General features: G+C 50.2%; 2 protein-coding genes across 7 annotated transcripts in view; one reads left to right on the top strand and one right to left on the bottom strand.

Moving 5' to 3' along the window:
- P5CS (Delta[1]-pyrroline-5-carboxylate synthase) overlaps window positions 1-22,571 on the bottom strand; it is a 37,300-nt gene extending 14,729 nt beyond the window's left edge. For all 3 annotated transcript variants that reach the window (XM_025297608.1, XM_011152733.3, XM_025297609.1), the window contains exon 1: window positions 22,453-22,571. The gene's annotated coding sequence lies outside the window, so the exon portion shown is untranslated. The remainder of the gene's footprint in view (window positions 1-22,452) is intronic.
- Window positions 3,518-24,349, top strand: Oct-TyrR (Octopamine-Tyramine receptor). 4 transcript variants are annotated; one of them, XM_025297623.1, is made up of 4 exons: window positions 3,519-3,956; window positions 13,175-13,302; window positions 16,254-16,436; window positions 22,510-24,349. In XM_025297623.1, the coding sequence occupies exon 4, from the start codon at window positions 22,527-22,529 to the stop codon at window positions 23,733-23,735; it is 1,209 nt and encodes a 402-aa protein (XP_025153408.1). In that variant the 5' UTR covers window positions 3,519-3,956; window positions 13,175-13,302; window positions 16,254-16,436; window positions 22,510-22,526; the 3' UTR covers window positions 23,736-24,349. The 4 variants fall into 4 exon arrangements, with proteins under 4 accessions (XP_025153421.1, XP_025153408.1, XP_011151038.1 ...); XM_011152736.3 differs by lacking the exon at window positions 13,175-13,302; XM_025297635.1 differs by lacking the exons at window positions 3,519-3,956; window positions 13,175-13,302 and adding an exon at window positions 13,328-13,758.
- The last annotated feature ends 1,599 nt before the right edge of the window (window positions 24,350-25,948 follow it).

Here is a 25,948-nt window from a genome sequence, read left to right as displayed (position 1 = left end):
GCGTCAATCGCTAATTGACGACGTGGTTGAATATATCGCTGATGATCGCGAGGGGTTTCAGAGACGATCGGTCACGCTTGCGACGTGTAACGTATCACGAATCTACGGTCTGTCTCCTCGTCCTCTGAGATTTCGGAGATTCGCTCGCATCGCGATTGAATCAGCCGCGTATTGCATCGCGCCAAACCATGGCGGATCACGTTGCGGATCGGGTCGCGCGCGGAATAATACGCGGGCGCGAGCGAATGATCGAAAGTTCACGTAATTTTTCTGCTTCCAAACGACGCATATTAAATCGCGCGCGCTGCCCCGCTGCTACGCAGAGATTAACGTCATCGTATTCATGTAAACAAATTTCGCCTGCATTCTGCAGTATTCCGCGAGAACGAACGCGCAGCGGGGATATCGGTAAAAGGGATCCGCAAAGGGGATCTCTTTTTCGTTTGTTTTCTTTTTTTTTTTTTTTTCTTTACGCGGAGAACAATGAAAAGCGCGGAGAATGAACAAGCGCGGAAGCTCGGGTGCTTCCTAGATATACAGATATATTTCTCTTCTTCGATACATTTAGGACTTATCTCCCGCGGGCGAACCAATAACCCTGCAGCTAATATAAATGGTACTCCGCGAAACGGTAAATATGGATTAAACTGTGTGGTAACGATACGAGCAACAAGATTACATCGCGTAATAATAAGCTGCGTGGAGAGACAGAGAGAGGGGGGGGGAGAAAGAGAGAGAGAGAGAGAGATTGTTTTTAATTATTTTGAAAAAGATTAATACAACGTCATCGCGAGCTGTGACATTGGCAGAATTGATAATATTCAATAACGACGATATGAAGAGAGATAGAAAAGAGAGAAGAGAGAAAAGCGCGAGAGAGAGAGAGAGAGAGAGAGAGAGAACGGTATCCACTTAGAGACACGTGTTGATAAACTAGATGATAACGCGAATCCGCTATTTGAAATGGCGCTGAAAACTTTCTCTCTCTCTCTCTCTTTCTCTCGCGCGCGCACGGGCGGTGATTTATCAATTAAGCGAATCCATCGGCGGAAAAGTCCGTCGGCGAAAAGGCTGACAGGCAAATAATCGAAAGCCATCCTTCTTGCTCCAACTTTTAGCTTATAAATAATCCCCTCCCAGGATGCTTTGTCACAAGTGGCTTACAGGCTGAATGAAAGCCTCGCGCAGGTAAAATGTATGATGTAGGAATACTTCAACAACGCTGTCAGAGTTCGATAGTCTACCTATCACCGCATTCTTTTGTCGTAATATGTAATCCTCGAATAAATTTCTCTCTCTCTCTCTCTCTCTCTCTCTCTCTCTCTCTCTCTCTCTCTCTCTCTCTCTCTCTCTCTCTCCTTTTCCCTTTTCCTCTCTTGACGAGCCTCTCTTAATTCATATTTATTCGCGTACTCGCGGTAATGATTTTAAAACGAACAAACTTGCACACAGCGGTCGGTGTGTACTTTCCGGTCACTCGACGGTTTCGATTGATACATTAATAAACGCGAACTCTCCGCGGCCAGCGGCGGAATTCAACTCGCGTCGGTAGATTCGCTCGGGCGCGATTAAACGAAAATTAAGCGGTGACCTTTTCTCATGACGCGAACACCGCCGTGATAGCGTACCATTCTTCTTGCAGATAACGGAAAATAAAAAAATTTCGCAGACGGTCGCGATTTTTTTATCGGAAGCGGAGTGCACGCAACGTGTGTATTCCAGAGCCGCGAATGAAATATTCGTATAATAAGCACGCGCAGAGCGAAATCGCCTGTCGGAATAAGGTACGTCAAGTCACATCGCGCTTTTGGCTCTCGAGACGATATAGATTATAAATTACGTATGATAACACGATTGTGCGCGTGTGCGCTAATGCGCGTTATAAGCATAGGTATCTATAATGCGTCCTTCTCATTATCGAATGTATTGTATACGCGGAACTATCTATTCGTTATTGTCGACGATCTGTCTCGATTGATAATACAGCGTGTGAATGCCTTCGACAGCTTACTCGGTCGTATCGATTTATCTATTATACACGATGCCCGCGGCGGACAATGAAGATTGAAAGCTATTTACATGTCGCGAGCGAGCACGCGCGACGAGCGTAACGTTATTGGCCGAGAAATAACGAGAGCGAGTTGTAAGGCGATTCTCTCTCTGCGCGCTCTTTCGGACACGTGATTCCTAAATCCCGCGGGAATCATTTCGTGTGGGCGGGAAACTAACAGCGCCGGGAGATCCCTCGGAAGAGAGAGATACGCGACTCGTGTTTCCGCTTTCCGTCATAAACACAACATCCTACGATTTCACAGTTTGATATTTGCATCCGCGAGCGGTATCTTGAATTTTCATTGCGATGTGTTACAATACGAGCCGCAGTTTTGAGTGAATCTTGAGCGCGTCGGTGAGATAATTAGGAAGTTCTTGCAATGCAAAGTTCTCGCGCACGGTCCTTGTGTCCCATTCATCCCTCTCCCTTTTCTCTTTCCATCCTTTCGCCGGATAAAGGTAGCGTTAAATAAAAGTTTCTCTCTCTCACTCTCTCTCTCACTCTCACTCTCTCTCTCTTTCTTCTCCCTCACTTTCTCTCTCTTTCTCTTTCTCTTCTTTTCTCGTTTGAAACAATTTTCATCTCGGTCTTCTTCACCACTGCGAAGGAAAGGGGGAAGGATAAAAGGGAATTTCTGGGTTTTAACGTTAACGATGAGAGAACCGGTGACGCGATGGAACAGCGCGTTTTTAATCAGATATTCATTCGCGACAGGACTATTCCCAACGTGGTCGGAATGAAAATGGATGATGCACGCTAAGCTGTGCAGCGCGACTTCCGCGCTACCTGCATCATTTATACATTGCCTAATGAAGATAACGCGTTCTTATTTATTTGCCCGCTCGGTGTCGGCCGCCGAGTAATTAAAACGCAGATAAGAAAGTTTGGCGTCCCGCGCAAAACTCCCCCGGAATGGCACCGCGCGGCTTCCCCCGGATAACATTACCGAATTGAATCGACGCCCGACCGCTGTTAAACCGCGGTGCAACACACCGCGACGGTGAACAAAAAGCGAGCCGCCGAAGAGAAAAAGCGATCGGGCAGCCGGGCATGAGGTTAACGACATCCGACGAGGAGTTTCTGCGCCGACGGAATGATATCGTATGGTGCAAAAGCGGAAGAGAACAGAACGATAGAGGGAGAGAGAGAGAGAGAGAGAGAGAGAGAGAGAGAGAGAGAGAGAGAGAGAGAAAGAGAGGGGGGAGGGAGAAGGAGGAAAAGAGAAAGAAAAGAAGAAAGACAGCTGTCAAGCGGCGCTGGAGCAAGGTGCGCGATGCATTTTATAAAATGCCTCCCCTTTCTCTCTCTCTCTCTCTCTCTCTCAACCCTCGCGTGCACAGCATCCCCTTCGATGTCTACCGGTCCGAGGTGTGCTAGTCTCTTTAACTATCCCGTTTTTACTCTTTCCGCTGAATGTCTCTCTCTCTCTCCCTCCTTTTCTTCTCTCTTTTCTTCTTCTCTCCCCGCTCTCACTCTCCCTTTTGCCACCTTTCTCCACTCTCGCGGAGCAAGAGAGAGCAATCTCTCGCGTTCGACGGAAGCCTGCGCAGAGCGCGGACCGCTCAAACGAGGGGCAATATCGGGCGGGGGTGGCGGCGGCACCGTCAGTTGTCGGGAGGGAGCGTGGGAGAGCACTCGCGAGTGGGAGGAGGATCGAGGGAGGCTGCGGGTCGCGAGCGAGAGCGAGAGGGTGCGTCGCGCGAACAGCGACCGATACGAGAAAGAAGGCGCGACACAGCGTTAGGGACGGAAGGGTTGGCGGAGTAGAGAGAGAACGTCCGCGTCTTTTCGACGTCGACGCAACCGGGTTGGCGCAGAATAGCTGCTCAGTGCTCGTCGAACGGCGCCGCGCTGCGACGGGATCATGCCGCCGCGCCCTGCGCCACCGATCGACCGATCTCAGGTACGCGAGAAAGAGAGCGAGAGCGAGCGAGAGAGAGAGAGAGAGAGAGAGAGAGAGAGAGAGAGAGTAGAGCGAACGATAGAGAGATCATCGTCGCGGTGAAGCGCGAACCACGACGATCGTCCGCGTCCACGACGCGGAAGTCCCTCGCGAAAGTTCGTGCTTAGGGGTGAGAGAACTCGCAAGCGCGGAACCACGACGATCGGGGGTGCATTTGCAAGGGTGAGAGAAAGAGAGAGAGAGAGAGAGAGAGAGAGAGAGAGAGAGAGAGAGAGAGAGAGAGAGAGAGAGAGAGAGAGAGAGAGAGAGCCCTCGGTCTCCGGCGAGGAGGTCCGTCTTGGTTTTTGGTTGCACATATAGTTGCGCGCATATATAATGCAAACATGTTGCGAACAACATAAGAAACGCGTGCTCCACGAGAGAGAGAGAGAGAGAGAGAGAGAGAGAGAGCGTGCAAACCCTCGAGCGAGCGATCCCTTCCGCCGTGATGCATGCTTTTGGAAAGTTGCGGAGTGCCTCCTGCGGCCGCTATCTCAGCGGATTCCCTGACAGGATTTTCGATACTCTTCGTGATCGATCGAGACGCTCGCATCGGGGAATAGAGGTGTATCGTACACCATCAAGACGCGTATTCCCGCGAGTTTCGATGGGTTTCGTCGCCAACTTCGGTCTGATCGCTTCTGATACGAGGGGTAGAGAGAATGAGAGTGAGAGTGAGAGTGAAAGAGAGAGGGAGAGAGAGAGAGAGAGAGAGAGAGAGAGAGAGAGAGAGAGAGAGAGAGAGAGAGAGAGAGAGAGAGGATAAGTTGCATGGAGTCAGTTAGTAGGTAGGTAGATGGATAGGTAGATAGCGAGTGAGAGAAAACGAGTCCTCTCTCATCCTCTCGTAATTTGCCCCATTATTTCCCCGGGGATAGCGCGCGATCCCGCCGTCGACGATCTGTATCCTCGACTTCAAACGTTCGCTATAAATTGGTATACTTTGCTCGTTGCTGAAGAGCGATCGTGCTCGGACTCGCGCTCTTCCGGAGGATACGATGATTGAGGATCGATTGCAGCGGCACGCTTCCTCGATCCAACTTGCTCGACTCGAGTTTCGCGACGCTACTTCCCCATCAGCTGCAGGAAGTAGCCGTGATTCGGAAGAAAATTCCGTCGTCGATACTTGCTCGAATCGCGAGATTCGCCTTGAGTGTCTCGGAGCCGCTCTCTCCGAGCACAGCCGGCGGCCTTCATCGGTGTACTTTTCGCGCACGATCGGATACAAGTTGACTTATCGCGTTCACCTCCCAGAAGATGAATTCTTCACTCGACGAATCCGCGATCACGTAGATTCCCGTATGGAAATCCTCTACATTCTCTCTTTCTCCTTACCTCCTCCTCTCCTCACCAGTCGTCGTAATCATCGAAACAACCGTTTGACTTGGCGAATGTTACGGGAGTTACGCGTGTTTCGAGCATCCACTCGGGACGGAAGCGTTACGTGTCTCGCGAGAGCTTTTACAACAGTTAGAGCGCGACCAGTGGAGGTGTTCTTCTAGGCAAACGGTGCAAACAATTAGATCACATCTGCGGCCAGGCTTTATTGGGCCATGGAATGGCCTTCGGCTCTTCGACCGGTGATTCGCGCGATGTTGTTCGTTAAATATTTTTTCGACGTTGTCCTGTGGGAAAAGTCGGGAAAAGGAAAGGAGGAGAAACAACGGAGAAGGAAGAGGAGAGAGAGAGAGAGAGAGAGAGAGAGAGAGAGAGAGAGAGAGAGAGAGAGAGAGAGGAAAGCGAGAGCGAGCACGCGTCTCGAGTAGATTGTAACACGAAAATATATCGCCAAACTTGCTATAACGAGCCGTGCGTTTACATTCTCGTAACGAGCATCGTCGTGGATTTATTCGTGCAGCGACAGGATCGCGATAAACCGTGCGCCCGGCTTTATTAATGGCGAAGATATACAAAACTGGATCACTTGCACTTATAAAATATTTGCTGCCCTCGAGCGCGAAACGTGTCCTTCGTTCGTTAGTTTTTTCCTTCCCTACTTCTTTCTCTCGCGCGTGTTTACCACGATATGCTGTCGGATGTTCGTTCCTGTTGCCGTTGCTGACATTTCGCAAAAACATCTCAATCCTGAAGCCCCGCGTGTGTAGTAGTTAAAAAACATTTCGAACCAATGAGAGAGAAGTGCCGGCGTTAACTAGAAAATATCATAATATGCGCAATCGGAAATGTGTGTACAACGGACACGAACATGCACATCTACGTGAGCATACGCGGATATTATATACACGTGCAATTGAAAAGTATCGGTAAATTTGTTACGAAAATTGGATTTCGATATTTCTACAACTTTACGTACATTTACATCATTCAGTCGTATATTTTGCGCGCGGTTTAGCATTTTGTATCCGACATATTTTTCTTCACTTTTTGCATATACCATACATCGCGGTTGCCGTGAGAGCGCGTATATTAAAATATATTTCTATTGAAACGACACCAAACGATTTTTAACATCGACCGGAAATCGTCCGAAATCGTTCCGAATTCGCCGGTGGATCTCTCTCTCTCTCTCTCTCTCTCTCTCTCTCTCGTCTCGAGCGTGTTACGTTCGCGTATAAACATTTTCGCAAGATGCCTCGCGTTGCTCTCTCCACAACTTACCATCCTTTTTCCCCTTTCGAACCCTGTGGATCGACGTTATTCCACTATGGTTGTTTACAAATCCTCGCGTAGGCGGTCTGCATGTGCGTGAAATTATTTTTATACACGCTATGCACACACGCGCACGTACGTGCGTGCGTGCGTGCGTGCGTGCGTGCGTGCGTGTCAGTTAAATAACTCAAAGCTTGCGGATTTGCAGGCGATTACAATCGCGAAAAAAATCTATTTCCCTAAGCCCAGCTTCGATTGCGGCCACGGTTTTTTTAGGTCCGTCACAATGACGAGGTGTGCGCGCGCGCATAGCTCCATAGCGACGGAGATGCTCGACGTGCGCCGGTAACGTTAGTGAATTTTCGCCGCACAGGAAAGAGGCATAGGTTATTGATTATCGTGAATGGCTTTATAAATAACTGATCGTGTAGGAGCACCCGCCGGAGACGCGTAAATATCGCTCGGCGAGTCGTTTCTTTAAAATCGTTGCCGTCATTGTTTTCGGTCCTTGGCGAGGAGAAATCGGGGGCAGATTTCCGCGGGAGGGATCGGTGGATCGTAATTTGTAGTTGATCGGATCCGCGAATCCGATTGTTCGTTATGGTTTTTCGATCACGGACAGTCGCCAGCTGACTCGTACTGATGGGAAATAAACCCTTGGCACGAAGCTCCGCGCGAAAGTAAATTAATTAAATATGCTGCTTCCGCAGAAATTTGCTCTTTCGCGAGATTATGATAATCAAATCTTGCTCGGGAGCAACAATTGGCTGGAAAATCTTCAGCTTTTGCGTCGGACACGGATAATCCATCTTGGCGCACGTGTGATGTTGATAAAATAATTTCGGAAAATATGCTATCATTTCATCCTTCTCCCCCTCTTTCTCTCTCATTGTCCCTGTCTCTTTTTCCCTGTCGAACTTTATTAACGAACTGCAACGTGTAATTTAATCGGAACATGTCACGTATTTTCGAACGATTTTCCTTCTCTTCCGTGCGAATTTCTGGAATTTTCCGACCGATTATTAATTCGCACGGGCCGAAAATTGAAGTTTGCCAACGCGTTCTAGAAATTCACTTACGCATGAGAAAGAAACTTATTCACGGCGTGACGAGTAATGTGAGACAAAATTACGGATTGCGTCCCTCGCTCGAAGCAAATTACCGTAGGAGAGGAATTTCACGAGAAAAAGAAAAAAAAATGGGACCTTTTTCACAGAACTTCTCGCATTGGTTGCCTGTCACCGAAAAAGAGAGAGGAAGAGAGCTTGACTGTCGCGATCAATCAGGAATGTTCTTTCAAATTGCCGAAAGTGCCGATGCGCGGCGATATATAGGACGATAGTAGTAGATTGACCGGAAGTGAGTCGTCCATTGTACTCGTACGGGATCTCTTCCGTACGAATAATCTCCCACTACTACTATTATCACCACTACCACCACTTCGGCTACGGCGAATACGAATATACGTACGAGTGCGGCGCGAGTTAATACCGCTGATAAATGAAAATTATTGTACGTAATGCGATGATGGTTCGTCGTCGTCGAATTTAATGTATGCATTCTGCCAGAAATTAAAGCGACTTCTTGCTTATCGAGATTATATATAAAATTGCCCTCGTTTGCAGCTTCCCCTCCTCTCTCTCTCTCTCTCTCTTTCTCTCCCGTACGCTTTGTCTATCATCGCCGACAGCGGCGTATCGAAAATTTCGTTTCGTTAACTCGTCATTAGCGTCGGTCGAAGTACCGGTGAAGAGTTAAAAGAAACTCACACGCGGCATAATTCATACAGGCACGGAGATCAATAAGCGCGCAGCACCGCGCGCTGTCCCCGTACGTGACGTTACGTAAACTGAAATTAGAAAAAAATTACTCTCGCGTGGTACCTGTCGAGCACAAAGGACAAACTACAGAAACGAGAAGAAAAGAACGAGAGAGAGAGAGAGAGAGAGAGAGAGAGAGAGAGAGAAAAAAATCACTTAATGCGCGAGGAGATCAATCGCATCGCTGGCTCGCGAAGAGTCGCGTTCGCGTTTATCCATCGTTATCCACCGCTGTGGAATGGAAATGTCAAGAACCGCGCGCGCGAGACGGCAGGCGGGAGGAAAAGTTTCGCGTTACGTACGATTCCGCAGACAAGTGGATCCGCGTGCTGCACAAACATGCACATTCATGTGCATATACGCACCAATCATCAATGGTAATTCAAATCAAAAGATTTCGGATGCGACGAATGATAATTCACCACACACATACACACACGCACACACATACAGGGTCATCCCAATGTCCTAAATTGGCGGTGTCCCGTGCCCGCTCGAGAAACGGTGTTATAACGTCCACGTAGTACGCAATGCATCACTCCGCTCGTAAGTCAGCGGCCACTCGATAAACGCCAACGTTCACTTTTTTTCATTTCGCAATATTAATGCGGATATTAACGGAGCAGCACAACGACGCGATAATAACGTTAATTCGATCGGGGAAAAGCGAGCTGTGAAATATGCTCGAGACAGACGTAGCGGCGTGCGATATTTACGGAAAAACAAGAGGAGAGCCAATAACCGCGGAAATTAATTGCGCCGCTCGACGCTCGTCGCTCTCCTTCGCGCGGTCGACTTCTTCGGGCTGAATAATTTTTCGACTAACGAAATAAACATCTCGCGCAGGAGAGCGCGCTTTCTGCCGTCGCGGGAATTATTGAACGTCGTGATGCGATAAATTCTTGACCACGATGATTGCGGGAGACGCGGACGAGATATCGGACGGATGCTGAACTGTACGTGGCGAAATGGAAAGGCAGGGCGAGGCAGAGAGGCAGGGGGATGGGTAGCAAGATGGGTAGAGAGATAGATAGATAGAGAGAGAAAAAGAGAGAGGAAGGAGGCAGAGAGAGAGAGAGAGAGAGAGAGAGAGATCACGAGACGAGAGGAGCGGCTTAACTCCATCGATTACACTCTCGATGACCGTATTAATGTAACTTTGTGCGTGCAAACAATGCGGCGATGCTATTTGCGTTCAGTCGAGAGTTAAATTTCCAGTAAATATTGGAAGCATGTGCAATCATCGCTCGCTATATACGTTGAGTATGTTCAATGGCGCTTGATCCCGGCTAGATTTTCCGGGCACGCTCGTTTATGCGCCACGGCCATTATATCTGCATACGTAAAAAGAGACCGCTGGAGAACATTTTTGCGTAATTGAGAGCAATGAGAATCCCGCCCCATATCGGGTACTCGTGACTCGGTTTCTTTGTGTGAATCTTCTATACAAGTGTGTGTGTGTGTGTGTGTACGTGTGTATGCGTGCCTGTGTGTCATACGAGCCTTTGGCATTCGAGCTCATCGCACAGTAATGGAGCCCGAATTGCTTTTTCAACGGCGGACACTTGGCGGTGTCCGCCTAGCCTCGTCAGCCGTCGACGATGGATTCCTCATTGTTCTCGATTAATTTGTCCACGCACCTCCACGCCGCCCGCCGTTTCGTGATCGCGAGATACTCTGTGTCTCGTTCTCGCCGCGCGAGAGGACTCCGTACTCTCCTCCTCGCGTGAAGATATACGGCCAACAAATGTCGGCAGACGGAGAAGAAATCCTTGGCCAGATTCGCAGGATCTAATTGAACGAGAAGCGATATTATATATCTCTTCTTCGGCAGCTCCGATATTGTTACTTTCTCCTCTTTTCTCCTCCGCCTCCTCTCCGCCTCCGCCGCTTGCGAGTTCGCCGTTAATTATCGCAAACAATAAACGTGTTGAATCGAATGGGTTTCGAATATTCAGTTTCAGTTAAAGACTAATACGGCGGTTAATATACACGCGCGAGTTTTCGGTAAATTACCCGTAAACACGTATCGCCGAAAGTTGCACGCAATTTGTCGAAAAATTCGTGAACTCGATGGAAACTATTTAGTTCGTTCTCTGTCAATCGTCGTGCGCATATGTATACATATATTCGCGAAAATTCTCTCTCTCTCTCTCTCTCTCTATCGCTTTCGATGGCGTGTCGCATCTCTTTACTGCTATAAAGGGCAACTTTGTTGGAATTTTGCTGAAATTCGCGTTGAAATTCCGACGACGTTTTAATTGACGCGAGCGCGCATAATAAGAGTCCCGGTCGGTAATTCACGGCGACTTGTTATCCTTTCATAAATATCCACGAATCGTTTCACGCGCGACATATCGCAGATACCCTGAAGGAGAAGGGTAGAGCGAGGGAGGTAGAGAGACAAAGGGAGAGGGACAGTTAATATTTCGCGCGCGCGTGCGACTTTCATTTCGGCTAATTACACCGGCATTGTGAAATGCGCTAAATAGCCGGCAAATTCTCGGAGCCGATCCCGGCGCCGAGCCGGTGCGCGAATCAAGTTAAACGTGTAATTAGCCGCAAGAGCCACGAGCAAGCTCACACTCGCGAAGCGGCGCTCGCAGGTGACCCGCACGCGTGAGCGTTGCGTCAATTTTCGCGCCACCCTCAGCAATAACAAAGCATTGTATTCGCGATCGTCGTGGCCACCGTAACGGATACATGCAAATGAGAGGAAGGCAAACAGGGTTGGGTGGTGGAGCATAGCGGAGTATACGAGAAGCGATAAAAGTGTGAGGTAGTTCGCGTAACGCGCGGCCCGGCTTCTGCGTACTTTTGTCGCCATGAGAGCGATGAAACCGCCGTGAGCTTTGTAACTAGTCCATCGGAACTCGAAATGGGAGAATACTCCCTCTATGTCTTTCTCTCCAGCTCTGTCCTCCGTTCTTCCCTGCTCTTTTCACTGATTGTCCTCTTTTCGCGAAATCGCCGCGCGCCGGCATTGCGGTGCGCCTCGAATTCTTCAGGTGCGCGCGCTAAAGAGACACTCTCTGTGTGATATCGCACCGCGCCGATTTATATAGAGAATACACGCCGAGCGATATGAACAATTCGTGAGACTGAATATACGGGGACGGAATATTTTAGAGGACGAGTCATTCGTCTTGCCGATACGTCGGCGAATTTGTCCTTTTCTGTTCACACTCCGTGCGCCTCTTTGTTCGAAATTCACTGCTGCACAAAAGCCGTGTATGCGACATCGTTGTCGAGGTCTCGCGTGGGTACGTGTCGTCGATTCAATCGTGTGCGGAATCTTATACTTTGCAAAACGTCTCTAATGACCCGCTTCCGCCGAGATACACGCCGCGGTAACTTGGGACAACTCCGTCGACGAAGAATGAAGTTCTTCGGGGATTAAAGTGCTTCACGAAGTTCACGACGAAAGTCGAAGCTGCGTCGCTATCGACGCACGAGCTGGTGGTATTATATGGTAAAACTCCGTCTCCGGCGATTGAGCGGAGACGCTGTGGTGGCGGAATCGAAGGTAACTTCCGTCCCGGCCAGTTATTCGCGGCCGGCTATTATCTTCCAGCGCGGTCTCGTGCGGCAAAACGCGGCTGTAACGAGAGAGAGAGAGAGAGAGAGAGAGAGAGAGAGAGAGAGAGAGAGAGAGAATATCCGACGCACGAGTATGTAAATTAGTGGCGCGTTTGATATAACGACTGCGTCGCATAATAATAATGGCGGTAATAATAACATTAATACACCGGCCACGTACATGCACGGCAGAGTCCCGGCGGCCGCTCGATTTCCGCGGCTACCGTTTTCCGTTGTTACGCGGGAACGTTCGTTACAATTAACTTTCGGACAATTAATTCCCGAGGGAGGAGGTGAGGGGGAGAAGGAAAAATTTCGCACCTGCGGGACGAAGTTCCCGCTGGCGGTCGCGCGTCCAGAGGAAAAACTAGGAAGGAAATACACTCACGCGCTCTCGGGCGTGCTTACGAAACATGAAATACCTCCTCGTACCGCGAGATACCGTATCTCGCGGTTAATTCGACCAGATCCGCGCGCGGGATATTTAAATTTATGAAAACGAGCGGCTGCTTACGTCGTCGCAACCTTTGTGTACCGGGCTGGAGGATAGATCAGCGAAATAAGCTTCCTCAGAGTGAACAGCAATTTTCCACCGCGACCGCGACCGCGACGCGGCGCGGAAACGAAAGTGGATGGGATCTATCGGCGAAAAATCCGACGGGAGGAAATGCACGACGACAACGGCGGAGTGTTCGTGTAGTTGTACGCGGTGCACGATATATTATAATATTGCGTCCGATTCGTCGCTTTATTATGTAAAGCTCGTTTCCTAGTAAAGGCGAAATAAATTCGGTACGACGGCGGCCGCCGATTTGCCGGGGGATGTAGCTTACAGTTGATTTAAGAGCGATTAAGCGAGCGTATATGTCTATATCTTCCAAATATTCGGATCTCCATGCAAAAGATATTAAATCGCGATCGTCGAACGCACAACGCACGTAGGAGAAAGCGTTTGATATTGGCCATAAACTTACGGTGAAGTTATCATCGCCAGAAGAGTGAATTCTGTGATGAGTATTAATCGTTACATATAATGACGGCGATAACGGTTTTACGGCGTGCTTCTGCTGCGTTAATTTTTGCTGGAGAGCCGTGAAAAGTATAATTGATACGCCGGAAATGACTATAGTTCTAACGCGATTGATCTCTCGTTTCTTTCCATTCATTTAGTCTATTGAAACCTATCATACTGGAAAGAAAGGACTATTATCGAGAGAAGGAGCAGGACGAGTGAATTCACAAAAGAGACTCCGAGACTCCTTCGAACTTCGGAATTGCGAACCATTCTTCGAGGATAGGTAATTAGAAAGAACCTTACACTTTCCTCTCTGCAAGTGGCACATAGCGGATAATGAAATGCTCGACGGCGGTAAGTTAACGGGACTGCGATTGCTTTATCATCAAAGTAGCGCGCCATGACGAATCGATTAGGGTATATACGCGAGAACATCTTTAATCTTAGGACTCTCGAGGCTCGACGGAGGCTGGCTATTCGGAGACTGTAAGAAAGTGTCCGAATAAAGCGAACGTGTAAGCGTCTACGACCGAAAACACAATGGATGCAGTAAGCTTTCAGCCTTTTGTCCCAAGCTCAAAGCTATAATGTATTTTTCAGCGGGAGGTGTTTCTTGCGCTGTCCAAAGTCGTAGGAACATTTAAGGTGGTGCGGAAAAGGCTTTTTGTCCGAAATCACGTTACTTTTTCGAGCTTCGAGCAAAAGCTGAAGACTGAACCGTAGTCTTTTCAGCCTAACGGTAAATGCACGTACAGTAAATAACAACGCCTCGTCTCTCCCTTTCTCTCATTCTCGCTCGCTCTTTACACGTTCAATCCACTTAACCTCCGCCCTCGACGAGGAGACCGCGATGCTGTCGCGTGCGTCTGAAGTATATTGCAAATTTCGGTACAGGTCAATCGTCACTCCGCGATCTCTCTCGCGCACGTTTACGAGCAAATTCGACTGAGAAGCGAGACCCGTGGGAATCGATGGTGCCAGTCGAGCACGGAGTTCGAGATGCTGTTGGAATAGTAAATAGGATACGAATTTATGACGGGAACAATATGGACATGTATATGTTTTTTCGAGAAGAGCACATACCTTTTCGCGTTCGCATATATTCCCGCGGCAGTAGCCGCGTTCCTCTCTCTCTCTCTCTCTCTCACCTTTTCTTTCTGTTCTCCCGTTTGTTTTCTCCTCGTTACGTTTCTCCCTCATACTTCTTCATTAATTTCCTCTTATACTCCACTCTTATACTCGGTGCAGTTCACCGCGTGTAAGCTTCGCTTAAAAGAGACTTTTTAAATAAAGCGACATATAATACGTTCTCCGTCGCGGAAAAAGAGAAAGAGAGCCGAGTCGTCTACGAGCGAAATTTAAATCCTCACTCAAATTGTATTTCTCGAGAACTCATGATTGAGAAATACTCTGCGCGATACGTCTCTCATCCGTCGTTTATACGCACTTCCTGCCACTCTCGAGTAGATTCGACGTCTGTTATAAGTACATTTCTATACTTTGTCGAGTTTCAGCTTCGAAATTTCATTTCGCGATGGAGGGAACTTGGTAGTGACAGTGCTGTCCCGATGTCATGCAATTTAAATCTCCTTCTCTTCCTCTACCTATCTCTTGTCTATCCTTGTCCCTCATGCGCGCAGACGTTTGTCCTCCTTTTGGAAAATCGAACATTTTCAAAGTGGAAGTTCCGCCGCGTACGGAATAAAACGTCGTACGCGCCGCAGCGCGTTGATTTAACCCTTTTCAATTCGATAAAGACAACTATTGTCGCTCATGGAAAAGCCCTCATTGTGTGTACTGAGAGAGAGAGAGAGAGAGAGAGAGAGAGAGAGAGAGAGAGAGAGAGAGAGAGAGAGAGAGAGAGAGAGAGAGAGAGAGAGAGAGAGAGAGAGAGAGAGAGAGACAGAGGGAGGGAGAAAGGGAGAGGGAACGACGACTTCCTTCAGGCAGCCGTTAACGTTACAACCACGCCGAGACGCTCGCTGTTATTTTCGCGGAAAAATAGCTGCGTTCTTTAATTTATTCGATTACGACGGTCACGAATGTTAGCGTAAGCACTCGTTTAGCACGCTAAGCGTAATTTTTCAGCGCTCCCATTTCTTAGTTCTCTTCTCGATGTCCGTTGCGCGCAAGCCGTCACTATACACTAAAGTAAAGAGATAACTTTTTGCTCCCGCGAGAAAACAAAGTACCGAGAAACGCTTTCTAAATATATCGGACGCGCGCGGCCGCGAAGTTGGGAAGCGCGAGTATACGGCTATTTTCGCGATGCCCTTCTCTTTTTTCTCTTTGTTTTCTGTTACCGCGCACAAGCGATGCAATTTTCTCCTTTTAATTTATGGTGCTCGAATTTCACGGCGCCGAATCTCCTCCGTTTCTTTTCTCGATGTTGCAACTTCGCCGAAGCGATGTGGCTTTTACTGCCCGCGAGATCCGCGCGGAACTTTTATCACTCCGCGCATTCCCGAGGAATTTACAAAATGGCATGGAAGCCCACATCTGAATCTGATTAGAGCCCCGTTGCGACGCTATTTGCCACTTCCGCTATTCGCTTTCACGATATATGTAAGTTTGCTATCGCGAAGTATCTCTGTCACATAAGCACAAGCCATACATACACATAAATATATATACATATGTGCACGCACACGTGTATATAATATATAAATGTGTGTACGGGGCGTCTCTCGCGCACATTCTTGCGAAACTGGGTTAAGTCCCGAATTAAATTTTCTCTCATCCTGACTACGGTAAAATCCTTTCGCGTCCACGGTGAAAAAAGATTGGGCAAACTTTTCGATGCAGCATTTGCTGCGTATTTACGCGTTCCACTTTATTGCGTTCGTGCGAATATTACAGTAGCCGAGGATCCCTCTATTGTTATTTGTTTACACGCGTCCACGCATACATGTACGTTTACACGTGTGCACAAAGAGCGAGAGGAATTGTGACAATGCTGCAAAAATCGGTGACTCGCGATGAAATGAGATTCAGGAGCGATCGCGAATTAAACTTAAATTCGGATATTTCGCAATGAGCCAGGATCTTTGTTTATCGAGGGAAAAGAAAAGAGAGCTTTCTCACCCTTTCTTTCTTCCTCGCTCGCTCGCTCGTTATGCTATGTGCGGAGATTAAAACATTCCTTCGACGGCGAAATTCATTTCGACGAATATCCATTCGAATTAAAAGTCCGGAACGCAATGATCGCGCGTCTCTCTTCTTCTGTGCTTGCAGATGGTGCAATAATCTGCGGGAGCCGATGACCGACTCATGCCGCGATCCTTGCTGGAATCAGCCGGCCGCTCGTCGATCGTCGTAAGCGAGACGAGGGGAATCAAAATGTGACGCGCCATGTATCTCTGACGGTCTCGCGACAAAAGGAAGAGACGGGAGACGCGTGGCTCCGGATTTTGACGAGTGAGTCCTCCGCAGCTGGAATCACGAAAATTCGCGATCGTGCATTGTAACGTGACGAGTCGATTGTCGTTACGCGTCGGCGAGACGACGCGTAACGTGCGGAGAGAGGAGAAATTAAGGCAACGACTGGGCGGAGAGAATTCCAATTATTTTAGAGTACTCCGCCGGAAACTTTCTCCCAGGCTTCTGGCTCACTGCCCGAGCCAATTGCACCTTAATTTTGTTTGCAATGAGCACAATCGACGGTGATTTCTTTGTATCGCGTGTGCAGGGTCGTCCAATATCGCGCTCGTGTTTCGTGTCCACGGCGCACGATCGAAGACGAAGAGATTGGAGAACGTTTCGTTTATTAACGGGGAAGAGGCGGGGCACCGCCGGGCGAGACTCGAATGCGTCATGTGCTCGACGATTTTAATCACGTTACAATATTTGCGGGCAAACAAAGCTCTCGTTATTCCAAGTATACTACAAATATTGATGCCGCAAATCAACGGTTCGGCAACGAAGGGACGATATTTAGCGAGGTAAAATGTCGAATATGCCTTCAATCAACCATGCGGGCGGTCAATAGGCAGTCGCTATGAAATCGTCGGTGCTTTTCAATTTTCACGAATCGGGCACGAAAGATTGCGCGATAATATGACGTTCGCTGAAAAATTAATTCCCGTGCAACCGGCCGCCGTATTACGGCGAGCTCGAGCTCGCATGCATGGATTATTTTACGTCCGTCGCGATAAAAATTGAAATTCCCCGAATCGTACAACATTTGCTAGAGGAAAGAGAGAGAGAGAGAGAGAGAGAGAGAGAGATCGACTGCTCCCGGAAATATTTCGAAATTTCCCGGCGAGTTTTACAATTACAATTTCCCTCCGGGTTGTTCCATCCGGAGAAAACGTTCTTACCGAGGAACATCCCCGACGTAGGGCGCGAATCTCTGAGCAGTGGCCCGATTCCCGCTTACGGACGGCGTATAGTTCCCAAATATTCGACAAGTACCCTTTCGCGTTCATGCCAATTGCACCCCATTGATCGCCATTAGGAGACAGAGACGCAGCGCGGAGCTCGACCGCGGTTAACGCATCGTACGCTATCGAAATGCTCACGTCGAGAGCGCTTCGATTTGCTAATGAAGCCGCTGACGCATGCTGATACGCTCGCCTATATTCTAACGTTATTATCCATCCGCAATTGTTTTACACACCGAATCCGCGACGGGCTTGACCTCGTCGTCGTCGTCGATTATGCATGTGGTGCATGTTCCGCGAGCGGAGAGATGTCGCGATTGCGTTTTTAATGTTGGAAATACGACAAAAGTGGAGATCCCCCAACGCAGGCGGGGACCGTGTCATCATTTTATGCTCGTCGTAAAGGAAACAGAAACAGAGGAAAAGTGCCACACATTAGCGTAGGATGCGCAAGAAAAACCGCCCGGCGGTTTATACCCGTGTTTTTTTTATATAAGAGAAACTGCTCCGGTGAGTCGCGCGGAATAATACAGAGAAAACATTAGGAACGGCGGGAGCTGGACACAGTCGGTTGTATGGACGAAGAATTCTCATTTAGTTTAGATAAACAATGAGCAATTTACAAGGGAGAACCGTCAACCGGCAGACCGGCCAACAGTGCAACGGGTCGGGAATGTTATTCGAAGCGGACTTTGGAAGTGGAATCGATTGCACTTCCTGTTCTAATCAAAACTCGGAAACAACGGAGTTGCCGCAACTGACGTACTTTAATTGAGATATTCCGGTTATAAGCTTAAGCTACTGAAATTTCGTAATAGAGTGACACCGGATCAACAAGTTCGCTTCGCGAAACTATCTTCTACTTCGTATTTGTTTTTTGTCGCGATGTCACCCTCTGCCGGCGATATAACTCTGCTCCTTCTCTTCCCTTTTCCTTCGGTCATTAATTATAAGCTTAAGCACAACTGAAAGTTCGCAATAGAACAGCGACGAAAAGGATCGAAAAGAGTTTGGCGGTTCGTTAGCCAACTACTTCTTTTCTTTTTCCTTGTTTCGTCGCGACGCAGTGTTTTACCTGCTTTCTTTTTCCTCCTCTACTTTCCTCTCCTCATTAATTATTACAGATCGGAGCAAACTATGCCGCGAAACAGCCGAACAAAACGATTGCTTTGTCGACACAATCGGCAAAGAAAAAGAAGAAGAAATGGCCGAGAAATCCGGACGAAGCAGCGCGCGCGCGAGTATGTGTGTGTGTGTGTGTGTGTGTATGCGTGCGTGCGTGCGTGCGTGCGTGCGTGCGTGCGTGCGTGCGTGCGTGCGTGCGTGCGTGCGTGCGTGCGTGCGTGCGTGCGTGCGTGCGTGCGTGCGTGCGTGCGTGCGTGCGTGCGTGCGTGCGTGCGTGCGTGCGTGCGTGCGTGCGTGCGTGCGTGCGTGCGTGCGTGCGTGTGTGTGTGTGTGTGTGTGTCGAATAATTATTCCTCGCTGGGATTCGTCCGTCGCGTGCGCGAGAAAGCATTCCGGCGATACAGTCCGGCGCGCAATCGATCCCGAAATGTGGCGAAAACGTATATAATCGCGCGATTCGAGGACGCAAGATTCCCAGTCGAAACGCGCCCGTTCTCGACGCTCGCACTCGGATTCGTGCGCGAAGATCGCATAGAAGGCCGCCGCGCCGGGGCGTCACGTAAACGCTATATCGCGCCGCGTCGCGGCACGTAGAAGAGAATTTATCGATTTGCATGAAATTGATCTCACGTGACGTGATACCGACGAAAAACGTACAGCCCGATTCTCGGTGCAGGTTCACGCGCCTTGCGAAATTCCGAGCGGAGAATAGCGACCGCCCTCTTGGCTTTCATCCCGTCGAAAACGTCCCGTCGAATTCGTCCGTCAGCCCGGCTTGTCAGCCATGTTTCGTCACGAGAAGTTGACAATTTTTTAAACGCGTTCGGCTTGTTCATTCGGTTAGAGGTACGAACTCCCCTCCGGAGCGGGGCGATGGAGTTTATAATAAAATTACCAGGGACGCGCACGTCGACGTTCGACCCTGTGTGTGTTAGCGACAAGTAACTTCGTTCCCCCCTTCTCCCCGCCCACCATCCCGTTTTCTCTTCCTTTTTCGCGAAAACCTCCAACGGCACGATCCACCGGTGAGTCTCATCGGCGCGGCGACGCGGCGGAACGACGTTCTCGGCTGCGCCGGAAAAACCGATGAAAATTCACCTCGCCGCGGCGAGTTCGCGTTGCGCGTCCGCGAGGAAGTCGCGTGGCGAACTCGCCGTGAACATCCGCCGGAGACTCGGCGGCCTGCAGTCGCGTGATGATTAATAAGTTTCGCGCGTTAACCATTACGCGCGAAGTTTCAATGTTACCGGGCGGTTTCTTGGAAGGTAAAGCGCGACGTTGCGTGTGCGAAGGATATAGAATTTGTGTGTGTGTGTGTGTGTGTGCGCGCGCTTATATGCGAGCGCGAACGTGAATAACGCCCGACTGCACGCCTGACTAACGCCGCCTCTCGTGTTAATCCGCCGCGTTTGTTATTCGCGCTGCTGTTTATTAATAACTCTTGAGCCCGAATTCAGCTAATCAGTCGTGTGGCCCCGCGCGCGGCTAAATGGAGCGCAATAATGTCTACCTGGAAGCGAACGACGGCGTTTCTCTCCCTCTCGTGCTGTCCCGCTCGCCGACGAATACGAGATGCTCCAGCGAAAAGGAACGAACTCTCCTTTGCCGGGCTTGATCGGAATAACCTCACCGAATCGAGAACTCTCACAACTCTGACGACGTCGTCGACGACGACGACGAGGACGTTACGTTGTCGCCGCGAAAGTTCCCTCACGATCGCTTTAATCAAACGCGACTCGATAGTGGCGCGCCACGACGGCGGCTGCTGCTTTGGCAGCAACCCCCGGACGACGACACTTATCCGGCTGATACCCTGAGATTGAGGTTGCGCCAATTCTCCTCCTGCTTTCCCCAGCGATTAACATCCTGTCGCGATGAATGAATTTTTTCGCGTTTCGCGTCTCGCGCGATTCGCCAGGCTGCCAAGGAGAGAGAGAGAGAGAGAGAGAGAGAGAGAAAGCTCCGAGACGAGAGTCCTCTCCTTCTGTTCGCTGTCACAGCTCCTTTCGGAATTAAGTGAACCAACATTTGCCTTGTAGGCAAGCGCGTGTAATAATGAAGTTTGACAGTTCCACTCGCGCTTCACAAATTAGTCGGCGCGGAGAGACAGAGAGGAACGGAGAGAGCGAGAGGGACAGACGGCGACGGAGGGAGAGACAGAAGACGCGAGACCTCGCACGAGGATGATTAAGTACCCGACGATTTTGACACGACGAGCGGTAAATATTAGAACGGAGTTGCTCGAGGGTGCGACGTTTTCCCGGATTTCCAGGCGGTAATTGCGCAAGAGCGAAAGAGATCCCAAGGCGAAATAACGCTTTTGACTCACGATCGCGACTGTCCCGCCTGGAAACACTCGGAGCTTCTCTGAAGCTTTCGCCGAGTCAGGCTTGACTTCTTTCTTTAAGAGCGCGATATCGGGGAAAGGCGCGCAGTCTCAACGACTCGCGCGAAAGCACGTGTCTGAAAGGTCGGAAAGTGCGGAAAGTCTTTGCTCGTTATCGCCCGGTGTTGTTTTGTCGCCGCTTGACCGTTTCGTCGCTCCGCAGCGAAGCTGCGTACTCTATGCACGCGTATCGTTAAAGACCGCCGTGTATCGCCTTTATCGACGACGTTCCCAGCGCCTGGAGCGTGACAAAGTTGCGGACGCGCGCGATCGAGTCGTTGCGCGAAAATGGAAACTCGCGGGGAAACTCGTTTCCCCGTGCGGAAAATAATAGCGCCTGCGTGCGCGGCCGAATATGTGTGCCGCAATCTACGACACTGCACGATGATTTATAGCACGTCGTCGTCATTGTCGTCGGAGAGGAGGACAGAGAGAAACCGCGGGAGGTGACTTGACGTCACGATGCTCACCGGCGACATTTATAATTTCTACCTATTATCCCCCGAGTAGTCGTATAACACGTCGCCTTCATGAATCATTTCGATGATCGTTTAACGCCGCGACCGTGCCGTCATTTATTAGCCGGCCACCGGTGAATTGTCATCGTCAGCGAATGACGCGAGTGCATCTTTGTCGCGATTGCACGAAGGAACCCGTGCAGAAATTATTCATTAGACGCGACCGCGGAAGAACGGGAATTTTTTTCACCTTGCAGCGTTTCGCGAACTATTTTTCTTTTTTATGGAATTTCTCTCTTTCCCTCCCTCTCTCTTAATTTTGCTGATGGAAGAACAATTGTTGGAAATGAGAAAAAAATAATGCAATTAGCGAGGATGACCATCAGCGAGGAAGCGACAACCTACGAGATGACGAGATTGTCGCCACGAAATATTTCGTCCGAAGCCGTCCTGATCAGCCGTGATCGATCGGTCCTCAGGAAATTACTTGAATTCGCGTTCGCGAGTGCGGCTCGCTCACGAAGAAATTGCGGGCTCCTTGAAACTTTTAAATCGCTTTCACGTGCACGCACACACACTCAGCGGGCGTGTGTCTCTTTATAGTGGCGCAATACTGGATGGTTCTGACTTAAATCCTGACTCTTTCCTTATCGGTAAATCGACGTCGCGAAGTTTGGCTTGAAATAAGCGAATTGGCCAGGTGAATATATTTCCGCCACATGCGGCTGCCCGCTGCGGTGGAACGGTGCTCACATTAATATTCGTTCCCGACGACGCGACGTTTCGTCTCGTCGTCACGATCGTATTGCCCTGAAACGCGCAACGAGGACAGCCGCGAAGTCGTGCGGGACTCGTATCATGGGTCCGCTCAAACGACGTTCTTTGAACGTTGCTCGAATCGCACAAACGTTTTTCCACATACTCATTGGATTCGCCGGATTCATTGTCGCGGGTTTAATAAAGAAAAACAGACCGAGCTACGGGTACCTCGATATCACGGTCGAATCGACGAATATCATAGATACTGACAGGGGAAGAGGGAGAAATAAAAAGCGAACAAAGCGTGGTAAAAGTCGACTCACCGTTGACTGACGATCGCGTGCGCGCGCGCGTCGATGATAAACGACTTGGCTTTGCAGAGGAGAGCCCGGACGACATGAACTCGAGCGGCGAGTCCAGCGGCACGATGTCGGAGGACTACGAGGTGGGTGGCTGCGGCGTCCCGGAAGAGGAGACCGGCTCGAATCTGCCGACGTGGGAGGCGGCGGCGGCCCTGTTGACCCTGGGCTTCCTCGTGCTGGCGACGGTGTTCGGCAACGCGCTGGTAATCCTGAGCGTCTTCACGTACCGGCCGCTCCGCATCGTCCAGAACTTCTTCATCGTCTCATTGGCGGTGGCGGACCTCGCGGTGGCGCTGCTCGTCATGCCGTTCAACGTAGCCTACCTCTTGCTGGGCAAGTGGATCTTCGGCATCCATCTGTGCAAGCTGTGGTTGACGTGCGACGTGCTCTGCTGCACCGCCAGCATCCTCAACCTGTGCGCGATCGCGCTCGACCGCTACTGGGCGATCACCGATCCGATTAACTACGCGCAGAAGCGCACCCTCAAGCGCGTGCTGGCGACGATCGCCGGTGTGTGGATCCTCTCGGGTGCGATCAGCTCGCCGCCGTTGGCCGGTTGGAACGACTGGCCGGAGGAACTGGAGCCGGGCACGCCGTGTCAGCTCACCAGGCGCCAGGGCTACGTCATATACTCGTCCTTGGGCTCCTTCTTCATACCGTTGTTGCTGATGAGTCTGGTCTACCTGGAGATCTTCCTGGCGACGCGCAGGAGGCTACGCGAGCGGGCGCGACAAAGCAGACTCGGCCCGGTGCAGTCGACCAGGCATCGCGAAACCGACGACGCCGAGGAGTCCGTGAGCTCGGAGACGAATCACAACGAGCGCTCGACGCCGCGTCTGCAGGCGAAACCGTCGTTGATCGACGACGAGCCGACCGAGGTGACGATAGGCGGCGGTGCCAGTGTCACCGGCACGTCCTCCAGGCGAGGCGGTAACGCCGGCGTCGCCGCCGCCACCTCGACCGTCTACCAGTTCATCGAGGAGCGCCAGAGGATTTCGCTGTCGAAGGAGAGGCGCGCCGCGAGGACCCTCGGCGTCATCATGGGCGTGTTCGTCGTCTGCTGGCTGCCCTTCTTCCTCATGTACGTCATCGTGCCGTTCTGCCCGGCGTGCTGTCCGTCGGACAGGATGGTATACTTCATCACGTGGCTCGGTTACGTCAACAGCGCTCTCAATCCCCTCATCTACACGATCTTCAACCTCGACTACAGGAGAGCATTCAGGCGGCTGCTGCGAATCCGCTGAGGGTTCTCCTCTTCCGCTTCCGGGAGAGAAAGGGAAACAGGCCGACCAGCGTCCCTCGGTCAGCTCGTCCTCCACACGAGGATTCTCTTGTGCGACTCGAACGAGAGCGGTCGTCTCGCAACGTCGCGTCGCGTCCTTCTCCTCGCCGAGCAGCAGCAACAGCAGCAGCAGCAGCAACGGTGCGGAATCTCGCGGCTTCGATCGGCTGGTCTGTGGTGTGCCGCGTGTCTTCGTCACCCGATTCTTTTATTCCACACTCGCGGAGTCTCTTGCCGGCGGATCTGCTGAGCTGACGGAAAGAGATCGTTAAATAAGTTCTTCGTCCAGGGAAAAGCGCGTCGCCCATCGCTCGCACATTCACGCTCGTGTTCACAGTGACGCAATTAATGGCAATTTCTATGCCCCTCGCCTCGCTCCGATCACGCAGCTCTCGTTACGTTTCAGTGGTGAGACCTTAATGCGGACGGCACAAAGACGAATTACGACGAGTAAACGACGGAACAAGGAAGCGTCGCGTCTCGGGGCGAGGAAGTGAACCGGCAAGTAAGTTAGCGGATCCCGTAAATTGGCGGGACTTATTATTGTTTCAATGGCCAGAGAGAGAGAGAGAAAGAGAGAGAGAGAGAGAGAGAGAGAGAGAGTGAGAGTGAGAGAGAGAGAGAGAGAGTGAGAGAGAGAGAGAGAGAGAGAGAGAGAGATTATTCCTGCCGTCGAGACTGCTCACCGTCTCGCAATGATAATTTATTTTCGACTGCGTGTTTTAATTAAGATATCGAGCCTCTTGAGAAGCGTGAGCAATTATATTTGTGTCCGACCGACAACAACATGCCCATAATTTCTTCCATCGGAGAGGAAGTAGTAATAACGCGAGCGCCGCTCCAGCGCCAAGCGCGATTATGAGGAAGGAAAATTTCGCGCGCGAACCTGACTGAGACGATAAATCTTGAAGTCTTAACGAGCTAACAATGGGGAAAAATTCCGGATCTTCGTCCACGTCGGAGAATTCTTTTTCCAATTAACGAGATCGACCCGAGAGACGATAAAACAAGTTGGATTTAGGAAATTTTTCAAATGTCCGCAATTTTCCGCGAAGCAAGCTTCTTCCTTGCGCTCAAAATGCAATAACTATCAGTCATTATGAATTTTTTCTAAAAAAGAACGGAAGCAGGAAACTCTTTTCCTCACGTCTGTTCTCATTTCGGAAATGAAGTATACCGTAGAAATTTCGACAATCTCTCCCGGGATGATGTAACGAATTGCTGTGACTTGCATGTGAAAAGAGCGCCATGCACTCTTATCGCGCCGGAACTTTCGCGAAAATTTATTAAGGATCCTAAAAAAGGTGCTCGCCGGGAAAGTGGATGCGGTCTCATCCATGAGAAGTGCACGCAGCGTGCGATCAAGATTGGCGGCCGGAGCCGGCGCTAATCTGCCCCTTCCTTCTTTAGGAGCTTTAAAGGAAGAAAGTTGGAGGGGGAAAACTTTTCGCAGGAGTGATAAAGGAAATTGTGCTCTCCCGCGTCCGCGTCGGCTGTCTTCCAACCGAATGCTATCGTGCGACGTTCCGTCAGCGCCGTGCACGAAATTTCTCTCTAGTCCCTGTTCCACGGTTTCTCGAGATTAATCTCGCGGAAGGTGATTAACGATCGAATTTAGCGACACGAGAGCCTGTAAATACGATTTATCGCGATCAGCACATAATCCAGCATATATTCGCGGAACGCGATGAAAATTAATTTCGTCATCAGTGAAAACTCTCTCTCTCTCTCTCCCTCCCTCTCTCTCTCTCTCTCTCTCCCTCTATCTTAATCAGCAGAAACCACCGTTTTCTTTCCTCTCGCGCGCGACATTCGACACTTGATCGTGCACTTTCCGCTTCCGCGGTTTGCCGAGTAAATACAAGTGGAGAGAGAAAGAGAGAGGGAGAGAGGGAGAGGGGGAGAGAGAGGGGGAGAGAGAGAGAGAGAGAGAGAGAGAGAGAGAGAGAGAGAGAGAGAGAGAGAGAGAGGAAAGGAAGTATGCGGATCTCCGCAAGAGCCGACGTGTGCGATTTGAAAGACGAACACGTCGTTTTAACGTCGGCGAGTGAGTTGGCGAATGCGTCGGGCGAACGCGGGAACGTGCTTTTCTCATCAACGACAACGGAGAAGTAATCGTGCGTACATGTTAGTCTTAGGTTAAAACCCGGTAGAGACGTATCTGCCGATCGTTAA

The sequence above is a fragment of the Harpegnathos saltator genome, unplaced genomic scaffold (assembly GCF_003227715.2).
Source record: "Harpegnathos saltator strain DR-91 unplaced genomic scaffold, Hsal_v8.6 scaffold10, whole genome shotgun sequence".
NCBI lineage: Eukaryota > Metazoa > Arthropoda > Insecta > Hymenoptera > Formicidae > Harpegnathos > Harpegnathos saltator.
This window is presented reverse-complemented; position numbering and strand designations above follow the sequence as displayed.